The following is a 20,988-nucleotide window of genomic DNA, read 5'->3' on the forward strand; positions in this document are numbered from 1 at the left end:
AGGAGGGATATCTAATACATTTATGAGAAACTGGAACAAATATCTGTAACATAAGAGATTTCTGTAGCCTCTGCGTAGACTGGGGTTTATGCAGATGCCTTAAGAGCCATTTAACATCTTGGAATAAAGGTTATTTTAAGAAATAATGTGTGTAATGGAATTATTTGTGCAGTAAGACGTTTGAACCACACGAGGGCGCCAGAACGCCTGTCCATCCACGGCACTTGGAAATGCTCTGCTAGTATCTAATGGAAAGAAAAGGGCAGAACACCGCCATCTGCTGGCTGCGCTCAAATCATTTTGACTTGCCATCATTTTGTCATAGGGAAAAATGTCGATAACGAATTAAAAGCCTTTTGCAGCCGTAGAAGCACAAATGAATACAAATTAATAGCAGCATATTTACCGAGCCACATAACGGCGATGATTAAACTACAACTGAACTACAAAACCCATAGTGGCATCTTCTGTGTGTCAGACTTTGCAGTCTGTTTTGGAAAAACGTGTAAAAACTGTTTCTGTATTTTACTGTTAATAAATCATTTTGATTATTAATATAGTGTCAAACATAGCTGTACAGCCTGTAATGTGCAGCACCTCCTACTCAATGTTAAAGGGGAATTCCACTGATTTTTCAAAATTTTTGCATAACTCAGTGTGTGAGATGTAAACAGAGTGATTCAGAGTGATTTGGTGTGAAATGGTTCAGATGTCTTTACAGTGGTGGTGATAGGAACCAGGGGTTGCCATGACTACAACACAAATATAGACATTTCTATTTACTATCCAGAACCACCAGTGAACCTACACGAGTCTTCTGAGTTTATATGGAATGTTGATGATGGAAAATAGTGGAAAATCTGAAATAAGTTTTCTTTGGGGACTATTTTGCCTCACAACACCCTGCATATATCCCTCCACTATGATGGATGAAAATAAATGGATTAACAAGACGTTTTAGGCCAAAACTTTATACAAAACTATCATAAAACAGTGTCTCAGTCATCAGGCAGTGAATTCATAACCATTTCATGTAGTAACTTTCTGTGAGGGAGCTTTTAGAGGTGGACGTCTGGTTCCTATCACCACCACTGTGAACAGTTCTGACTCGGTAAGTTTCTCTAGAATGGAGCGTTTCACACCAAACCACTCTGAACGACTCTGTTTACATCTTAACCATCTAAACATGTGGAACTATTTACACACACACACACACACACACACACACACACACACACATATATCATTTATATATATAAATTATGTCCAGTCCCAAAGATGTCTACCTAACAAACGTGGGGTTTTATTAATAAACATTTTAACATTTTGCAGCTGTTAAAGTCTCTAGCAGAAGATTTCTCTGCTATTGACAAATTAAGATTTGAAAAATTATTTACAAAAATAAAACTGGTGTGTATGTTCTTTTTTATTAAAACTGAAATATCAACAGTGAGCTGCCTCCAGAATGTTAAAAGAGCTGAACGCTGCCAAACATAATGCTGAAAAGGTCCCTAGAACCCATTGAGAGCATAAATTACAGATGAGAGAAGCAGCCTGGCACGTATGGCACAATTTCAGAGGAGTTAAATAAACTCCAAATATAAGAGGTCTGGAAATTTGGCCATAAAAATCCATTTCCAAGTGCCATCAAACTTCAGAAAGTTCAGAAGTTGTAAAGTTTGTAGTAAGTGACTCTGAGTGTGCATTAGAGAGAGAAAGTGCTGCAGGGCCAGTTTCTCTCTGATGGACAGCGTGATCCTCGAGGGCAGCAGCAGGGTGGCCTCAGGCAGCGAGAGAAACTGAATCATAAGCTAATTTATAATAAGACTGAGCTAAAACCTTCCATCGTCGCCGTCAGGCTGAACAGTTACCTTTCCTTACATAAAACTACACAGCAGTTTGGCACCTGAAGAGCTGGTTGAAAAACCCCAACTGAGTCCGGCTGCAGGGTCAAGACAGATACCTCTATTTGCCTAGGAGTTTGTATCATATTCATATTTTATATTTGCTTCAATTAATCCCTTAACATTTCAGGATTATTTTATACTTAGGCCTATTATTCAGCAACTACATGGACAGTGCAAACTAATGGAGCTATTCTTAGGTGATACAAGTGTGTAGTAGGGCTTGTTAAGGGGTTAAATGAGCATCACTGCATACACAATATAGACAAGAAGGCTGTATATCTGATGTGGGAGTGTTTCATAACACTTTCATGAATCAGTGCTTCTTTCTGTGGTCCGTATGACAGTGTTGTGCTAAGCCACATTTAACCACTGTAGGGGTGACGATTCAAACGCTTTTAAAGATCAAATCTTTCTTTTGAATCACTTTCTTTATTTGCTTTAATCTCTCAAAAGTCCCGTTTATGCCATCACTATGAAACACTTTGAATTCAAATAGACAATGTTAAAACTGTGAATGATGTGTGTCCTTAATTTACTGCAGTGGTTCCCAAAAATTGCCCCCTCATACATTAAACTGCCAGCTGGGTAGAGTACAAAACCCAGACTCAAGTAAAAGTACCTTCCTAAAGAACAACTTGAGTAGAAGTACAAAAGTATCAGGTCAGAAAAAAGTACTGAGTAAGAACTGCGCTTTAACTTCCCAGTAAATCCAGCATCTCTCAGCATAAGAACTGAGATCTGTAACACTCTGCTCTTCACTTTTGGTCTAAAATAAAATGCTAAAGCACCAAAGTCAGAGATCTGACCAATCTCGAAACAGTACAGATGTTGTCTTCAAAAAACATAATAAAATGAAACACAAAAAAAGAATTAGTAACTAAATATGAAGGGCAGAAATTTCAGTGAGTAAACAGTACATTTCTTTACTCACTAATATAATTGAGTAGAAGTGAAAGTATGATCATTTGAAAGTTAGGCAACATAATTATTCATGTTAGGCAACATAATTGTACCATATTCGATTGCAGTTATACATTTTGCATTGATTCCATATTCTCCATCTTATTATCTTATTTTTTCTATTTTGAAACATCAGGTTAAATATGTCCCTTTACCCCAGGAAAGTGAATGCAATGTATCTTTAAAACTCATTTAAGATACACAGTTGAGCTTTAAGACCATTGCTGTATATCTGAGGGTGTATTTACAAACTTCATTTCTGGAAAAATTGGGACATTTTGTAAAAATGCAATACAAATAAGAATCTGTGATTTGTTAACTCTCTTGAACGCTTATTTAACTGACTACAATTTGTTTAAATGTACAAAGAGATTTCCAATGTTTTCACTGAGCAACTGGATTGTATTTTGTAAATATAAACAAATTTAGAATTTGATGCAACACGCTCAAAAAAATGCGCCCGAGGCATGTTTACTACTGTGTTACATCACTTTTCCTTTTAAATACAGTTTTTAATAGTTTGGGAAATGAGGATACTAATTGTTGCAGTTTTGCCAGTGGACTTTTTGCTCATCAGTCTGTGGTTGTTGTCTGATTTGTCATGATGCACCATATATTTTCAATAGGTGACAGATCTGAACTGCAGGCAGGCCAGTCCGGCACACACACTCTGCATCTATGAAGCCATGCTGTTGTAGCACATGCAGAATGAGGCCTGGCACTGTCTTACTGAAATGACCATGGACTTTCTGGGAAAAGACGTTGTCTTGATGGCAGCATATGTCTCTCTATAATCCCAATATGCACCTCCTTGTCAAAGGAACCTTCACTCATATGTAGGTCACCCATGCCATGGGCACTGATGCGCCCCGTATCATGACAGATATCGGCTTTAGCACCTTTCGCTGATAAAAGTCTGGATGTTCTCTTTCGTCTTTGGTGTGGAGAACTCAACATCTGTTTTTCCCAAAACCAGCTGAAATGTGGAGTCATTTGACCACAGCGCATATTTCCACTGAGCTCCGGCCCAGAGAACTCGGCGGCGTTTCTGCATTTAATTGATGTATTGGAAAACTATATATATATATATATATATATATATATATATATATATATATATATATATATGTATTACAGCTTCCTACTAATTATTTCTGTGACAGTGTAGTAGTAGTGTAGTAGGAAACATTTCATACATACAATGATATTACAGAATCAAAGTATTTCATGAAATGGGTTTGGCACCACCTACTGAGTGGACAGATTAATCCAGCCTCATCTTGGTAAAAGATGGTCTTATCCTACTTTGCTGGAAAGGAAGCAGGCCCTGTGTGGATAATGCTACGTTCATGCTGTTTCAAACATCATAATTAGAAGATAAAAGAACACAAACACCACCACAATAAACTAAAAAGGATAAATTCCTGAAGAAACTTTTAGTTCACCTGACAAAGCCATTGCTATGATATCCCAAGTGTTGCTAAGGTGTTGTTGTGCCATTGCGGTGGTAACTAAGGTGATTACTAATATGTGGGTTCATATGTGTGCTTTTATGTGAGTCTGTATTTGATTCTACACAATTAATTCTATGATTCGGGACATCATTTGTGGCAAAGTGTAGAATAATAAGAGGAAGATGATGAAGAACATGAAGTTATCAAACCAACCTAATTGCTAGTAGAAAACTAATTTTCTATAAGCCCAGACTTATGGCAGATGCTGACATTTGTATTGTAAACCAGTTGTATTTCAGTTATAAAGTCTTTTTACTCTTATCCACATGTGAAAAAAAGCAGATTAATGCATAGTTAACTCTGTTATATTTTGTGTTGATTCCCCCCAGTATGGGGGTGTTTCACATATTTTGCACATGACTGCTGCTGCGCTTTGTACTCTCTGCTACTGATGATTTCAGTATCTTAAAAAGCTAAAATTAAACTGTGCAGTCTTGCTGAGTTGCAGTCTGAAACCAACAACACCATCTAATCGGTGTGAGGGAGGAGCAGCTGCACTCTCTGACCCTCCAATAGCTATCAATAAATCAGCACTTTGCCTCAGCTGATTAGCCTCCCAGATTTAGTCGAGGCTGCAGCCTGTTACTCGCTGGGGCGGGTGGATCAGACACAGCAGTGCTGCTGGAGTTTTTAAACACTGTGTCCACTCACTGTCCACTCTGTTAGACACTCCTACCTTGTCGGTCCACCCTGCAGATGTAAAGTCAGAGACGATAGCTCATCTGCTGCTGCACAGTTTGTGTTGGCCCACCGGACGCTGTTGGCTGGATATTTTTGGTTCTCAGTCCAGCAGCGACACTGATATGTTTAAAAACTCCAGCAGCACTGCTGTGTCTGATCCACTCAGACCAGCGCAACACACACTAACACACCACCACCACGCCAGTGTTACTGCAGTGCTGAGAATGACCCACCACCCAAATAGTACCTGCTCTGTGAGGGTCCATGGGGGTCCTGACCACTGAAGAACAGGGTAAAAGGGGGCTAACAAAGTATCAGAGAAACAGATGGACTACAGTCTGTAACTGTAGAACTACAGAGTGAAACTATATGGTCAGTGGAGCTGATAAAATGGACAATGAGAGTAGGGACAAGGAGGTGGACCTAATAAAGTGCTCAGTGAATGTATAGTCATGTGTTTGCTTGTTTACAATGATAGTGACAAGGTCAAAATATCCATTTTTCCATTTCAGATTTGAAATAAAATAGAAATATCCTTCTTTGGCTCAGAATTAAAAGACTTAGTTTAATTTCTGATTTGTTAGACTTGCTGCACTCCTCATAATGTATCAAAAACAATACAAACAGTGCAGTGAAGAGATCAGATGTGGCTCAAAGGTGAAAGCTACACATCTTGCGGCTGTAGTTCACAGAGATTAGAGGTTGATTTAAGTACGCCATGATAATCCAGATTATCATCTTATAAGATAAGTGTGGCACTCTGAAAATCAGCCCAGGACTTCAGCCAGCTTCTGCGCTGATGTGTGCTTCCTTCTGTAAATAGTTTCAGCTTGTCTTCTTCACGTTCACCTGCAGTTTTCCTTTAGGTATGAACATTTACTGCTACAAAAGTTCAGCCAAGGCTTACTGCTTTACTTCATTAATGTCAATAATCACTTATTTTTTGCTTTTTCAGTGGTGTAACATACATTCAGGGGTCTTCCTTAAAAGAATGGTTCTGAGAAAAATCCAATTTACACAATTTTGCACTTACATTACTAACATTACTAACAGAAACTGGAGCTCAGTAGTCACCCAAATTGAATCTGTAAAAATACGTCCCCAGAACCTCTCTCAGCCCGCTTAAACCACATCCAGACCAGTACCTGGGACAGTGACTCTCATAAATACAAAGGAATCTGATCCAAGATCAGTCCTGCTTTGTGGAAACCAGCCCTCGTGCTGTCTGAAATGGCTGCGGTGAAGTTTTATTAAGGTTTATAGCTCACGGTGAGTCATACTGTGCTCTGAACCACGTTAATGAAGACCTGGATGCAGTTTGAGGGGGTCAAGAGAAGTTATTCTTACAGAAACGGTTTAGGCTATTTCGGCGTTTGGCATTGCAGCTCCTGTTCTAAGCTATAGTAGCAAAGTTTGGTCTTGGCTAGTTGAGTAGATCTGGGATCAGTGCAAAATTAGGTTGATTTTTTTGCTGAACTGTCATTTAACACTCACATTTGTTCAAACATTGAAAAGTTTAGGCCAAACTTGTAAAAGACAGAAGCATTTTTATTAATTCAGATAATTCATAAACCAAGCATGTGACTGTGCAATGTTATATTTACAGTTACAAACTAGGGCCCGACCGATATGATAAATCATCACCGATACTGATTTTAAGAAGGTATAAAATTCAGATAATCTGCGATATCAGCTAAAATGATTTATTATGGTGAAAAATTAAATGGATTTCTGTAGTTTTACTTAAACAGAGTTTTAGTGACTTAATGGATTGATCCATTGATATGATTGTCAGCAGAAAGTCTTAAATTATGGAAAGGTTTGTGTGGAGCTTCCCAGTACTGTTTTGTCTTTTGATGCCAGTTGATGTTTTTTTGTGTTATAACATTACACCAATGCTAAAGATTGGTAGTATAAGAACACTGGACCCTTAAAATCCTCAAATTCTCCTCACCTTGTTGTTGTTCATTGGTGAAATGTTGTTGATAGTGATATGCATGCATGTTCAGTTTTATCGGCTAACTGATATATCGGTCAGGCCCTATTACACAGATCTTTAACTGTAATGGATTTCGCACACTCTTAATAACGACAGATTTGTGTTCCTGTTCACAACTTAGGCAGGACAATAGCACAACAACACAGCCTTAATAGGAAATTACACCAATTTTCCAAATTTTATGTATAATTAAATGGTTAAGATATAAACAGAATCGTTCAGAGTGGTTTGGTGTGAAACGCTCCGTTATAGAGAAACTTACAGAGTCAGAATTGATCACAGTGGTGGTGATAGGAACCAGACGTCCACCTCTAAAAGCTACCTCACAGAAAGTTGTTACTACATGAAATGGTTATGAATTCACTGCCTGAGAAGATTTTGGAGATAAACTATATTCATGGTGGAGGGATACATAATATGCATGGGGCTGTGAGGCAAAATAGTCCCCAAAGAAAACTTATTATTTCAGGTTTTCCACTATTTTCCATCATCAACATTCCATATAAACTCAGAAGACTCGTGTAGGTTCACTGGTGGTTCTGGATAGTAAATAAAATGTCTATATTTGTGTTGTAGTCATGGTGACGCCTGGTTCCTATCACCACCACTGTAAAGACATTTGAACTATTTCACACCAAACCACTCTGAATCACTCTGATTACACCTCACACACTGAGTTATGCAGAAATTTTGAAAATTGGTCAAAGTCTATTCTCCTTTGACATGAGCAGGGCCGGAAATGCTGGACCATCCTAACTCGGGCATCACGGAACAGAAGCTTATCTTCTGTCCCTTATCTATTAAAAACCTAAACTCTGTACACGAACCTCAATAGATTAACATCTCAATTATATATACATATTTATACAGATACATTTCATTTGAAAACCTAGGTGCATAATCAGAGTAGACTCGTCGTGCAAACCCCACTGATTAATGAGGTCAGAACGTATCACGAGGCATTGAAACATCTTTCAAATGCACTTTTTTTTTTTGCAAAAATATAACTATAACTTTAACTTAGTTTCATTCACTCTAACAGGGCTATGTAAATGTTTAGTGTGGTCGGTTGCTGTTTCTGAACTGATACGCAAGTAAACAGTGATTTTGGCAAGGCGAGAAATGCTTGGAAACGATGCCGCCAACCGACGCGTTTCCAACCATTTGAGCCTTCTGTCGACGTTGCGCCCCAGCAAGCTCAAACAAACTCTATGTTACAATTTTCACACCCACACAGTCCATTAAGGAGATAAATTATAAAGCTAGTCCTCTAAAGTCTTCTCAAATGGTAGTTTCACTTGCGCCCCCTGCTGGGGAGGAGGGTTTACTACCTACTTCACAAAAACAAAGCAGGAAAGGAGGTAAACGCAAACTTCCCCACTCGGTCCAAAGCTCAGTCCAACTCAGCGCGAAGGAATGTGTCCAGCATCTGAAGACGAAAACCGAAACATTCCTATCCCTACAGTGGACTTACGTGCCATTCTCTTTCTGCTTGCGTTCCTCTCGTCTTCAGAGGAACGTGTGGTTTGACTTTGGTCTTAGTTAGCATTGATATAGCATGTACTGTACGGCTGGAGAGCTCCATTACAGCAGCGTGCAGGTTCCTGACTTCTGGTCGCCGTCCAGGCCAGCCGAGGACTCTTTCCGGTTTGGGTCGTTGAGCTCGTCGAAGAGTCCCGTGTTAATCATCTCTTCCTGCCAGGGGATGGGCACGGCTCCTGTGCTGAACTCTTTGAAGAACTTCTCATCCTTCGCATCGAACTCGATCCCCCTGATGTCGGAGAACTCGGCGATGTCGCCAGTGTCCTTAGCGTAGACGACGTTGGGCTTTGGCTGCCAGGGCGGAGTGATGAGGCCGGCCTCCAGACGAGGGAAGTTGATGGACTTGAACCACTCGTGCTTCCTGGGGTCGTCACCCCTGTGGACACAAACACGGTCAGAGTTAGTATCAATGAACTTTATCTGGAATATTTGACAAGGCTTTGCAGTAGATGTTGTAACATAGCTGTGAGGATTTGATTGAGCATTAGTGAGGTCAGGTGATGTTGGATGGTCAGTTCCCGGTTGGAGCTCCATCACTACAGAGAACGCAGTTCCACTGCTCCACAGCCCAATGCTGGGGGGCTTTATACCCCTCTAGCCAATGCTTGGCACTAGACATGGTGACTTTAGGCTCATTCACTTATTAAAAGAACTGTCTGGATACTTTTGGACTGTGGAGACCACATCCAGTCAAAATGGCCATTAAGTACAAGTTATTGATTCATCAAGAGATATTTGTGAGGAGATTACATATAAGATAATCCACTTGCATTAAGAAGGAGAAAATCAAGGTAAAAAAACAGCAGTTTCCAAAACTGGAGCTCAAAATCTGATTAAAAGCTACAAAGAAAATGTGGCTCCTAACAACCACCTGGAAGAACTGGTCGACCCCAAAACTGCCCCATCAGATAAACAGCACTTAAAGCTTTCGTCTTTGAGAAAGAGGAGAAAATCAAGCTGCTTCAGATCTGAAAACATCCACAGGTGTTTCTGTCCATCCTTCCACTGTGAGAAGACGACTCAGCGCTGTGGGTCTGAAAGGATGTGTAGCTGTCAAGAAGAACCTCACTGAGAAAAGGAGACGGACACATCAAACAAAGAAGCTGAACGATGGACTGACCACCCCAGAGTCCAGACCTCAACACCACTGAATGTGTTTGATTACTTCAGAAAATGATCAACCAGGTTCTAAGACTGAACTTTGGAGGTGTGTCTGCAGATTCTTTGAGGAGCTGAAAGTGAGTCTCCTGAAAAGAGTGGAAGCTGGAATAAAGGGAAAGAGTGACTCCCTGACACTCAAACAGCTGAGATTGGATATAAACATCATTTTTGCAGTAAACAAATGGAAGGTCTCACTGAAATGTAATGTAAATAAATTTCATAATGTAATTAACAATTTAACTATTATTCCAGTATCGCAATATGACAACAATAACTTTAGACCTCTAAAGGTTATTATATAAGTAGGACGGAGGAGCAAATGAACCAAACCAGCCCTAAACATACAAGCAACACAGTCTGTTTCTCCTGTAAACCTTGTGTGGCCTTTGGCTACAATATAGAGGACACAGAGTTCCAGTCTGCTCGTCTTGCTTAAACACTCTCGGTTCGAAGGATCAGGCGGTTAAGAGGGATGGAGGAGCTTACTTGCAGCCAAGGCGTTCGTCTACCTTCTTCTTGAGGAACTGCTGGATGATGTCTTTGGTGGCAGCGTTGAAGTTCTTGTGCTCAAACTTGGGCTCCTCATTGATGATGCGCCTCTGAACCTCCTCCTTCTCCACCTTCTCCTTCTTGGCGTCAGGACCTTTGAAGGGGGTGTAGCCAGCCACCATCTCATAGATACTGACCCCCAGAGCCCACCAGTCCACTGACGTCCGGTATGGGACTTCGGTCAGGATCTCAGGGGCCATGTAAGCTCCGGTACCGGCCTGAAGAGGAGAAGATGGGGGAATTTATTAGGAAATTTTGAAATGAAATTAAGTTAAACATGCTTAATAATGGATGTGAGAGGTGGTCAAAGTGGCTTCATGGAGATAATCTATAGACTGAATACAGAAGAACATCATTTCCAGAACTTTTATATTAGCTATGAGCTCATTCAGAGGACGAGGACACAGGTCATTCTCATTTATTTGCTTTCTTCCCTGTGTGGGTGCTGTGTACGCTTTTCAATGAATGGTTCTTTGGAGACCCTTTGTTGAAGATGAGACTGGAAATTGGTGTAGAAGCTTTACATTTTGTGAAGGTTCTTTATTTATAACACAATAAGGCTTATTATTCAGTAACTACAGGGACTTCAGTGCAAACTAGCTGAGCTATTCTTAGATTATAGAAATGTGTATAAATAATAAAACATTATTTATAAGTTGGCAAAAGTGGCTCTTCAATGGAACCGCCCATAGAACCCTATTTGGCAATTTCATTTTTTTATAAATGCATGTCATGCTAATCTGAAAACCTTTAGAACTTTGAGTCAAAATGACCAGGATTGGAGTTACTACTCTTACACAATACAGCTACAAATAGCATAGTTGGTTATTTCATTATTTACTGCTATTGTAATATCACTGTGTTGTTGAAGAATGATAAACATTCATTGTACAATAAAGAATTTTGTCTACACACTAAGGATTCTTTGGTAAAGAAAATGGTTCTACATAGAACCATGAACGCTCAAAGAACCCTTTGCATGATTAAAGGCTTCTTTGCATCGTTAAATTGTTCTTCAGATTGATGAACAACGTGTTTTGTATGTGTTTCTGCATATAACTTTTTGAAAAGGGTTCTATATAACACCAAATAGGGTTCTTCTATTGTTACAGACTTGACATTGTAACAATAGAAGAACCTTTTTTGTTGTTGTTGTTGAAGAATGAGGAAACATTCATTGTACAATAAAGAATTTTGTCTACACTCTTAAAAAAGATTGTTCTTCAAGGGTTCTTTGGTAAAGGAAATGGTTCTACATAGAACCATGAACGCTCAAAGAACCCTTTGCATGATTAAAGCCTTCTTTGCATCGTTAAATCGTTCTTCAGATTGATGAACAACGTGTTTTGTATGTGTTTCTATATAGAACCTTTTTGAAAAGGGTTCTATATAACACCAGATAGGGTTCTTCTATTGTTACAGGCTTGACATTGACCCGTTTCAGAAAAGGCCGTTTATAGAACCATCTACAGCATACTGTTCATATAATGGTCTAAAGAACCATTTAATGATGCAGAGCACCCTTTAATCATGCAAAGGGCTCCATTTATACATATACAGTACTGTATAAAGGCTTTAGAGTTAAAAAGCTGTTTATCTGCTTACCAGGATTTATTTGCGCAGAAATAAATTAGAATAAACACAAATACATGAATACTATAATCAGTGATTTTATGTGTTTCTCCTCAAGGAAGCCCATATTGTAGTTCTTATCCAATACCTGATTTATCTAATCAATACTTCATTATGTTAAATCAGGCGCTGCTGATTAAATTAAGGAATTTGAATAAATCCATGTGGTGGCTGGAGCTGGAGAAATCTGGAACCACAAATTTTTTAATGAAACTAACTCACAAGATATCAACTACTTTTACCAAAATATGAAATTCATGTTACTTTTTATTGTATGTGTGTTTATTTGCATCTGTTCTAATGACCTGGTGTTCTAAGTGACAAAAACTTTCTTACTGCCCAGCTAAATAACTTTAAAGAATATGTTTCAGCGGCTTCTGCACAGTCTGGTTAATTGAAACCGAAATGTATTTTGAGCTGAAACATCTTTAACACAGTAAAGCCAAAACGGTGATGGATGAGAGGAGTTTATTTCAGCAGACGTGGCTAAAATAGTCCACCCTTTTTACGGTAGGGCTCTTTATGTAAGCGCTGGCCTGCCCATTGCTCCTAGCTGACCTCTCCTCAGAGCCAGAGAGAAGAGGCTTAATTGTAATCCTCTACTATCTGTCAAGAGTCATGTGCGGATCCGCGGTGATGAAGTGGACCGCCTTACATCACATAAAAACTCCACTGCACACCTACTGGACGCTCGCGGTGCGCCCTTTTACCTGGAATCATTCATTAATCGTTCTAAACGTATGTGGAAATTGGTTAAAATGGCTTTAAGTTATGGAAAACATTAATACGAGTTCTGCAGAGAGATTTCTTGAGCTTTAATATTGGATTTCATTTCACCAACACCAGCATTTTGTAACATAAAATCCAGCCTGCAGTCAGATATTTAATGTACTACTGTGCTGACTGTGAAAACTAAATGGTTTTGGCGGTTAGCAAGCAGCTGGTTAGCATGTTTATATTTCACACAGAGTTAGTTTTGTTATTTAACTTACTAATATTTCCAGCATAACATGCAAGATGTGACACTGGGCTGCGTCCTTGTCTTGAATGAATACATTTTCTCTTCAGAATGAAAACCAATGACTGAAGACCACCTGCTTAGCCATTTAATAATGAAATAGCTAAGCTAGCTTGACATTTAGATCGTGAGCAAGACCATCAAATGGTCAAATGTAGGCATATCTGTTACTAATATGTTACATTTTTAGCCAACTGTGTCTATTTTCAGGAGTTTCTGACCACTCCAGTCCCAAAATATGTCAAGAAAGCAGGTACAGTTAGCATGAAGGGAGCTAGCTTAGCACCCACAAACACATATGCTGTCTCTTCTAAGTTCAGCAGACTGCTCAGAGACAGATTTGTGTAATTCTTTCTAAGTAAGCGGATCAGGAGCACAAAGTCAACCAAGCCGCTGGGGGTTAGCCTTGGGCTTCAGCCTGCACTGGTGACCCAAGAAGGGCACAGGATAATGAGCTTAGCTTAGCCATGGAACGGGCTTTCATTTTGACTGAAGCAGATTTGACTCCTGTTTGGATCCACTGCGCAGTTAAAAACAACATTGGTAACAATTTCTATGAATGTCACCTTTGTAAGCATCTATAAACATATTCATAACATGTTATAATGCATTCATAAGGTATTATAAACATGGCTATAAATATTTATAAAAATGCATTACATGTTATAGCCATGCTTATTATGCATTATGAATTGTTAACATAATACATTATAAGTACTGATCATAACAAATTATAACAGCTCATAAGTCGTATTTGTCCGCTCTAAATAAAGTGAAGCGTACTGTACTAAAGCCTCCTCCAGTGTTCAGAGTGAGGCTTCAAGTTGAAGTATTTACTGAAGGATTTACTGAAACACTAAAACATACATAATAAAACACATTACAGGCTTCAAATGTCAGAGTTTAAACTAGAGCTGCCATCAGTGCTTTACCCAGTGTGGGAAAGGTAATGTACACCACCGTTAGCTTGGTATTTGTCTTTACTTTACGCTCTCCAAGCCGGGACTGACTTCTTTGGCACTGACAGTATAATATGTTATCAACACTACTTATAATGCATTATATTAACAATTCATAATGTATAATAAACGTGGCTATAAAGTGTAATTAATTTTTATAAATGTTTATAATCATGTTTATAATGCAGAATGAAGGCGTTATAACATGTTACAAATGTGTTTATAGATGCTTACAAACGTGACATTCATAGAAAGTGTTACCACAACATGTTTATAGTGTTTTGAATCAGGGTTGTTATTGCTAACTGAAACACCATTGCTAAAACGAAAGCTACCAGTTAAAAAATGTGCTAATTTGCTGTAATAACAATAAAAATGACAGATATGGAAGCTAAATCAAAACTTCAATATCCACTGGAAAACTAACTAAAACAAAAGAGAATTACTGAGAAAAGACTTTCATTTAGTTTTTTTCAGTGCATGAATGAAGGTTCGTTGTGTTAATTTTTATTTTACATATATTAAATACCTTCCATCACACTAAAACTAAAACAGAAGCTAATAAAAACTAAAAGTATTACTTTTCAGAAAGAAACAAAACAAAATAAAACTAATACTGCTTAAGACTAACTAAAACTAAACTAAAATCAAAAGCCAAAGACAAAAAACTAAATAAAAATAAAAGCTAATCGAAGTTTCAAAACTATCATAGAAACTTGTTTTGAATGCAGATGCTAAGTGCGGAAGACCTACGTACAGTAAAATGGCAGTAGAATCGAATCGTGGGCTCCATGCTAAGCTAGCTACCATGGCCTTATATGGCAAGCTAGCCTTGTACTAGCCTTATATGGCCTTGGTAGCAATTCAGTTTAATTTCTGATTTTACTTTTACTGAAAAGTAACTTTGAGCCATGACTTGAAATCAATAGCAAAGTTTACGGAAAGTTAACATGCTAGCTGACGAAGAGAGTCAGAAATGATAGCACGACAAAGCTAGTTTTCCTTAGTGACCAGAATCTTAAAGTCTGTGATTGGATGCAAAAATGGAATAAAAATAAAATACAGCTAATAGGATTCAGTTTTACACACCTCCTATTTGTAAATGTTTATTGTATGAGCAGCCATAGCAAATTCATTGACCATCATCAGTGCTGGCGGCCTAATTAGTTGGCATATGTCATTTGCTGGGTGGCAATTTGAATATTTTGATAATTGATCTTTAAAATCAGCTTTAGTCTTCCTGCTGTGTTCACACTTTGCCCTGCCCTTGTTCCAAATCTTTGTGGCTGCTTATAGGAAACCAATATCACTTTATGTAATAGTAACGTAAAACTTAAATTATATCAATTAAGATATTTGCGAAAACACAATTTGATTATATATTAGCCATTTAAAGCTTGACGAAGCTCAAAACCACAGAATTGCTCCTTCAAATTAGAGCTTTGTGGATGAAGGTCCATCAGAGCAGATGAGGACACCTTGCACACTTTGCACATTGCTCAGGACTCAAACGAGATGGTTCTTTAAGAGCTTGAACTGTGCTTATAATTGGTCCGGCGATGCTCAGCATGCAAGAGACCAAATGAGTTATGTAACAGAAGCAGAGGCCCCCCTCAGAATGTTCCTAACAAAGCGGTAATCCTCACTCTGACAGAGAACCTGGCCACAGGGGTCAGTGCTTTACACTTCAAGACCCCTTTTTAGCAAACAGCTTTTTTAGGCTGCAAGTAAAATCACACAAAACTGACGTCCAATCTAAGTTTGAGATTCAAGTTTGGAAATTTTGAAAACTTTCAACTTTCAGCTCCTCACTAATTCAAAACTTTTTCATTCTGATTCTTTGGTACTTCTGGTTGTTGTAACTACAGATTATATTATTATATTAGGGCTTGACCAATTTATCATTCCATGGAATTATCAGAATTGTTGGGAATCCTGCCAAAAATTTCAGTCCAGTCTCAGAATGGAGATTTTGTATCGTCATTTGCAATCGTTTGAACGCCTCCAGTATGACTACATGCTTTGTTGATTTTCTAAGTGACAGTAAGTTAACACATGCTCTACAAATATGGCATTTTTTTTTGCAAATTTTAATGCACAATTTATATTCTATATTTGCTGTATTCAACATATTGGAAATGAACATATATGACCTAGACCATGAAATATAAAATGTGATGTAACTTTTACACAGGTCACAGTTTGTTTTGTAGAGGATTTCTTTCACTTAGAAAATCAATTTAGAACAGGAAGTGATTTTTTTTGTGTGTAAACTCATTTGTGAGGTGCTTTTGTTAAGTAGAAGAAACAAAGTGCTTTAAATTTTGTTATTTAAATTTAAATTTTTTTGCAAATTTTAATGTTCTGCACAATTTGAGCTCAGCAGATGTGCTTTACGTTGTGTGAAATTTTATGATGAAAGGACCAATAAAAATGCTCTGAATTTGCTTCAAAAAAAAATTCATTGCTTTTAACTTACATTAAAGGTTAAGATTGTTTTTGCCCTCTCCTGGAAAGTTATCATTTTGGACAATCTCAGGTTTCTTTGCAGAGTGACCTTAATGGAGCATTTCAAGAGTTTAGGTTCTTGGATGCTTTGCAAGTTTGTGCGGTTTATGCAAGTTTAACAGGTTTGACATATTTAAATACTGGCATAATATAATTTTTGCCCATCTTACAGCATTTTCAGCTTTTTAAAAATCGGTATCAGTGATGAAAGTTTCATATTAGCTGGGCCCTGATTTACACAGTTAATGACTACTTCGATCTCACCTTCTGGGTGGATGTTTTTCCATTTGGAATCTCAATAGCCAGACCAAGGTCAGAGAGACGGCACTGGCCCTGGCTATCCAGGAGAACGTTCTCGGGCTTCATGTCACGGTACACGATGTCCATGGCGTGCAGATGCTGGATGCCAGTAACGATCTGGGCGGTGTAGTAAATGATCCGTTCCATCTCGATACCCTTCTCCCCGATGTTGTAAATGTGGTACTTAAGATCACCGCCATTCATCAAGGTCATGACCAAACACAGGTGGGTCTTGGTGTCATAAGCGTAGGCCAAGCTTACTATGAAAGGGCTGTTGACTTTTTCCAAGATCTTCTTCTCCAGCAGAGCCATTTTTTCACCATGCTTTTTCTTCAGACGCTTCTTGCACAGCTTCTTGCAGGCATACATCTGGCCAGTGTTCTTGACTTGCACGGCACATACCTGAAAGCAAGTGAGAAGTTAGAAGAGACCTAAACTTTTGCTTAGTCTAGTTTTAAGATGCCCGCAAACATTCTCTCACAGGTACCATGATCCTTCTAATTTAATCGTGCATGGTACGACTTTTATGTTGATCGATTCCCAGCAACGTCCTGGATCTACAACAAATCAACAGCTATATTACACCAAGAACCTACCTCTCCAAATCCACCCTTTCCGAGCGTCCTGAACTCGTAGAAGTATTTCTCAGTGATTGGCTGCTTCTCGTACTCCTTCCACTGCAGAAACTTGTCGAAGAAAGGGCTGGCCTGGTAATCCGTGAAGGGCTTGCCTTTGAGGAACTCCCGTGTCGCATCTTTCACTTTGCCCATCATCACTTCTTCAAAGTCCTTGTCCGAGACAGCCTTGCACTTTGCCAGCGCATCTCCAGTCAGGTAGGACAGGAAAACTCTTGGATCCTTCTTTGCAGAACTTGTTGATGATATTGGTCCGGGCCTTGTCCTTGGCACCACCTTCGGACAGGTTCCAGTCGTTCAGTTCATCTAGGAACTCCGCAGCCACCACGTATTCAGGTGAAGCATTACTCAGGTATTGCCTGAAAAGCTTCTGTCCGATGGGCTGCTGTTCACAAATGGACTCAAAGTCCTTCTCCACGCTCGCCCTGATGGACGCGCACTGCTCGGCTTTGGGCAGGGCCAAGCTCCGGCGCCGTTTCTTCATTTCCTTGTCGTCCCCGCCTTGGGCTTTCAGGTAGGCCGTATTGGCCACCAGGTTATCGAGTGCCCCCATGTCACACATTTTGGCGGCTGTTTCGGATCAGATCCCACCCTGAGAAAACTCGGAGCTCCGCGGAACGGCTAGTCGAAACTATGGCTGCCTCTCACGGTGTGTGTGTATGTGCGACTCGCTCCAAAGCCAAGGCGCGAATGAGCCGCTTAGACACACGCACCTGCAAGACCAAGACACACTGACAAACCCAGTAATTACTCATTTAGAATTAAATACCTGCCAGGGATTTTCGCTTAAGGATCTTTGTGTGGTCTATACTTGGATGCTATTCATGGAAAGGAACTCATAAGAGGGTTCTCCTCTAAGAAGCTTTACGGGTGTCTAAATTTAGCCAGAAGCAGAACACCAACTAATGGTCGTCAAATGAGCTGATGTTGTCTAAACACTAAGATGGATACAATGAGCAGAAAGAAGGTGTGGGAGAAAACCAGTCAGCATGATGTAGAGCACAAACGTCCTGAGGCCATCTGACTCTGCTAACTTGAATGACAGATGCTCTTATAAAAGATCAGATATCAACAAGAGGCCATCTGTCCACTAAGACACAGTGCAGATTCACTGCTGAGTAGCCTTAAGACTTATCTCGAACAATTGTTCGCTAATTTTGGGAGAAATTGGTTTCTGAAGACATTAGGAGGATTTACACTCAATGAACTAGGAAGCAGATCAGCAACAAAACTAATTTTTTGGCAAATTTGTAACTTTTTCCTAGACAAATTCTGGAAAATTCGCAGTTCAGTTTCATAGCGAATGTCAGTTAAACTATACAAGTATAAATATGCACATACAGAGGGTTGTGCAAAAAGAAGTAGTGAAGGCTGAATACTGAATACGCTGTCCTAAATGTATTCAGAAACATATTTTATTGCAATACATAAAAAGTAACATCTCTCTCACAGTCTGCTTCACTGCACTGATGCTCCCACGAGTTCAGTACAACACTTAATAACTGATCATCACATTGATTTATCAGCCTACTCAGGCTTTAGCAGAGCTTAGTAACACTGAGATTAATAACCGATCACGTTGATTTATCAGTCTACTCAGGCTTTAGCAGAGCTCAGTAACGCTGAGATTAATAACTGATCACATTGATTTATCAGTCTACTCAGGCTTTAGCAGAGCTCAGTAACACTGAGATTAATAACTGATCACGTTGATTTATCAGTCTACTCAGGCTTTAGCAGAGCTCAGTAACACTGAGATTAATAACTGATCACATTGATTTATCAGTCTACTCAGGCTTTAGCAGAGCTCAGTAACACTGAGATTAATAACTGATCACGTTGATTTATCAGTCTACTCAGGCTTTAGCAGAGCTCAGTAACACTGAGATTAATAACCAATCACACTGATTTATCAGTCTACTCAGGCTTTAGCAGAGCTCAGTAACGCTGAGATTAATAACTGATCACATTGATTTATCAGTCTACTCAGGCTTTAGCAGAGCTCAGTAACGCTGAGATTAATAACTGATCACGTTGATTTATCAGTCTACTTAGGCTTTAGCAGAGCTCAGTAACGCTGAGATTAATAACTGATTACATTGATATATTAGCTGGAACCTCAGTGTTTGTAACTTCAAGCTGTAATTAAGGTCCTCTTTATGATTCGACTAAGAAGCATGTTTGCTACATGTTGTGTACACATTCTAAATAAATCTAATAAACACGCACTGATGGTGTTTATTTTGGAGGTAGTATTTTTTTATTTACTAGGTAAGTATTCTTGTAATATTCTTCTAAAAAAGGAAAATTTAACTGTGTACAGATACTTAATGTCATTAAGTATCTATAATGAATATAGATACTTAATGTCTGTATTCTGAATACATATTCCCAATACTTGTATTCCATTATCCCAATCATGCACATACAAAACTGAAAACAGGATTTTCCTCTTTGTAGCTGAGCAAGCCTTATAAAAGTGTTTTTTAATGCTGTTTGTGTGTAAGAGCTGATTGTTTGACATGTAGAAAGCTCCAGTTGTGCGTTTTATCTCAACACGGCTCTTTTGTGGAGAGGTGTGAATTGTTTTTCACAGCAGGGGGTCCCCCCCCCTCATTGCTCGCTAGCAGCTCAACAAAATTTCACAAATACAGACACAACAACATCCTAGTCACTCTGATAACACAATTAGGGGGAACAAATATTTTATTTGATTATACTGAAAACATCTAAGTGGATGTCCACTAGGGGGCGCTGCATGAAGAGGCAACCACAGTAATCAAACGTGCAAAGCAGGTGAATTTGTGAGGTTTTTTGGTGCATGATATTTGTAATATTGTGTTTGAGATCTTCCCCCGAGAATCTTAAAAACCATGAAAAACTCAGCACTGTTTAATGAATTAAATAGTACACCAGCGTTTTAAAGCCACTGTTAAATAAAAATGAAAATAACAGAGAATAAAGTCTTATTGTTAGAATAAAATTGTAATAAGTCATAATATTTTGAGAATAAAGTCATAAAGTTACAAGAATAGACTTGCAATATTTGGAGGATAAAGTGGGCTAACTGTAGGGGGGGCTGCCAAAATGTGTTGGGGACGACGAAGACACCAAGCGATCATTTTGGTTGTCAGTCTCTTTGTCCTCTGTGAAACTACAGGTGACCACTGATAGCCATGTAGACGAGCACTGCCCACGAGTTCTCCTTCAACAATAGAGACAGTTTCCTCCGAGTCTGGTTCTTTATTCTAGATAAACACAGTTTCCTGCACAGCCGGTTCAGCCGGTTCTTATACTAATAACAGGCTGGTGCTGATGTGCAGGAGAGACAGGGAGACTGAGTGTTTCTTTGTAGGTGAAACTGATATGAAAGTAGAACTTTACCAACGTCCCTCATTATAACGTGGAAGTTGCTACCTTCCTTTTGAAAACCACAGTGTTGCGACTGTTCCTGGCAATATTGCACTTTAATGTCATAATTCTATGACCTTATTCGCAACATATTACGACTTTGTTCTCAAAATATTATGATTTTATTCTAGAAAATATGACTTTATTCTATTTAGTCTATCATTTTTATTTTTTAAACAGTGGCCCTAAACCGCCATCGTAAAATAGTGATC

General features: G+C 38.9%; 1 protein-coding gene across 1 annotated transcript; it reads right to left on the bottom strand.

Annotated features, from left to right (window-relative positions):
- Window positions 1–8,645: 8,645 nt before the first annotated feature.
- On the bottom strand, window positions 8,646–17,927 carry grk7a (G protein-coupled receptor kinase 7a). Its single transcript, XM_036556286.1, is given in 5 exon segments — window positions 8,646–8,979; window positions 10,251–10,531; window positions 16,695–17,132; window positions 17,327–17,575; window positions 17,577–17,927. Coding segments are annotated over 5 exon segments (1,653 nt in total).
- Window positions 17,928–20,988: the final 3,061 nt, after the last annotated feature.

The sequence above is a fragment of the Colossoma macropomum genome, unplaced genomic scaffold (assembly GCF_904425465.1).
Source record: "Colossoma macropomum unplaced genomic scaffold, Colossoma_macropomum, whole genome shotgun sequence".
In the NCBI taxonomy this organism is placed as follows: domain Eukaryota; kingdom Metazoa; phylum Chordata; class Actinopteri; order Characiformes; family Serrasalmidae; genus Colossoma; species Colossoma macropomum.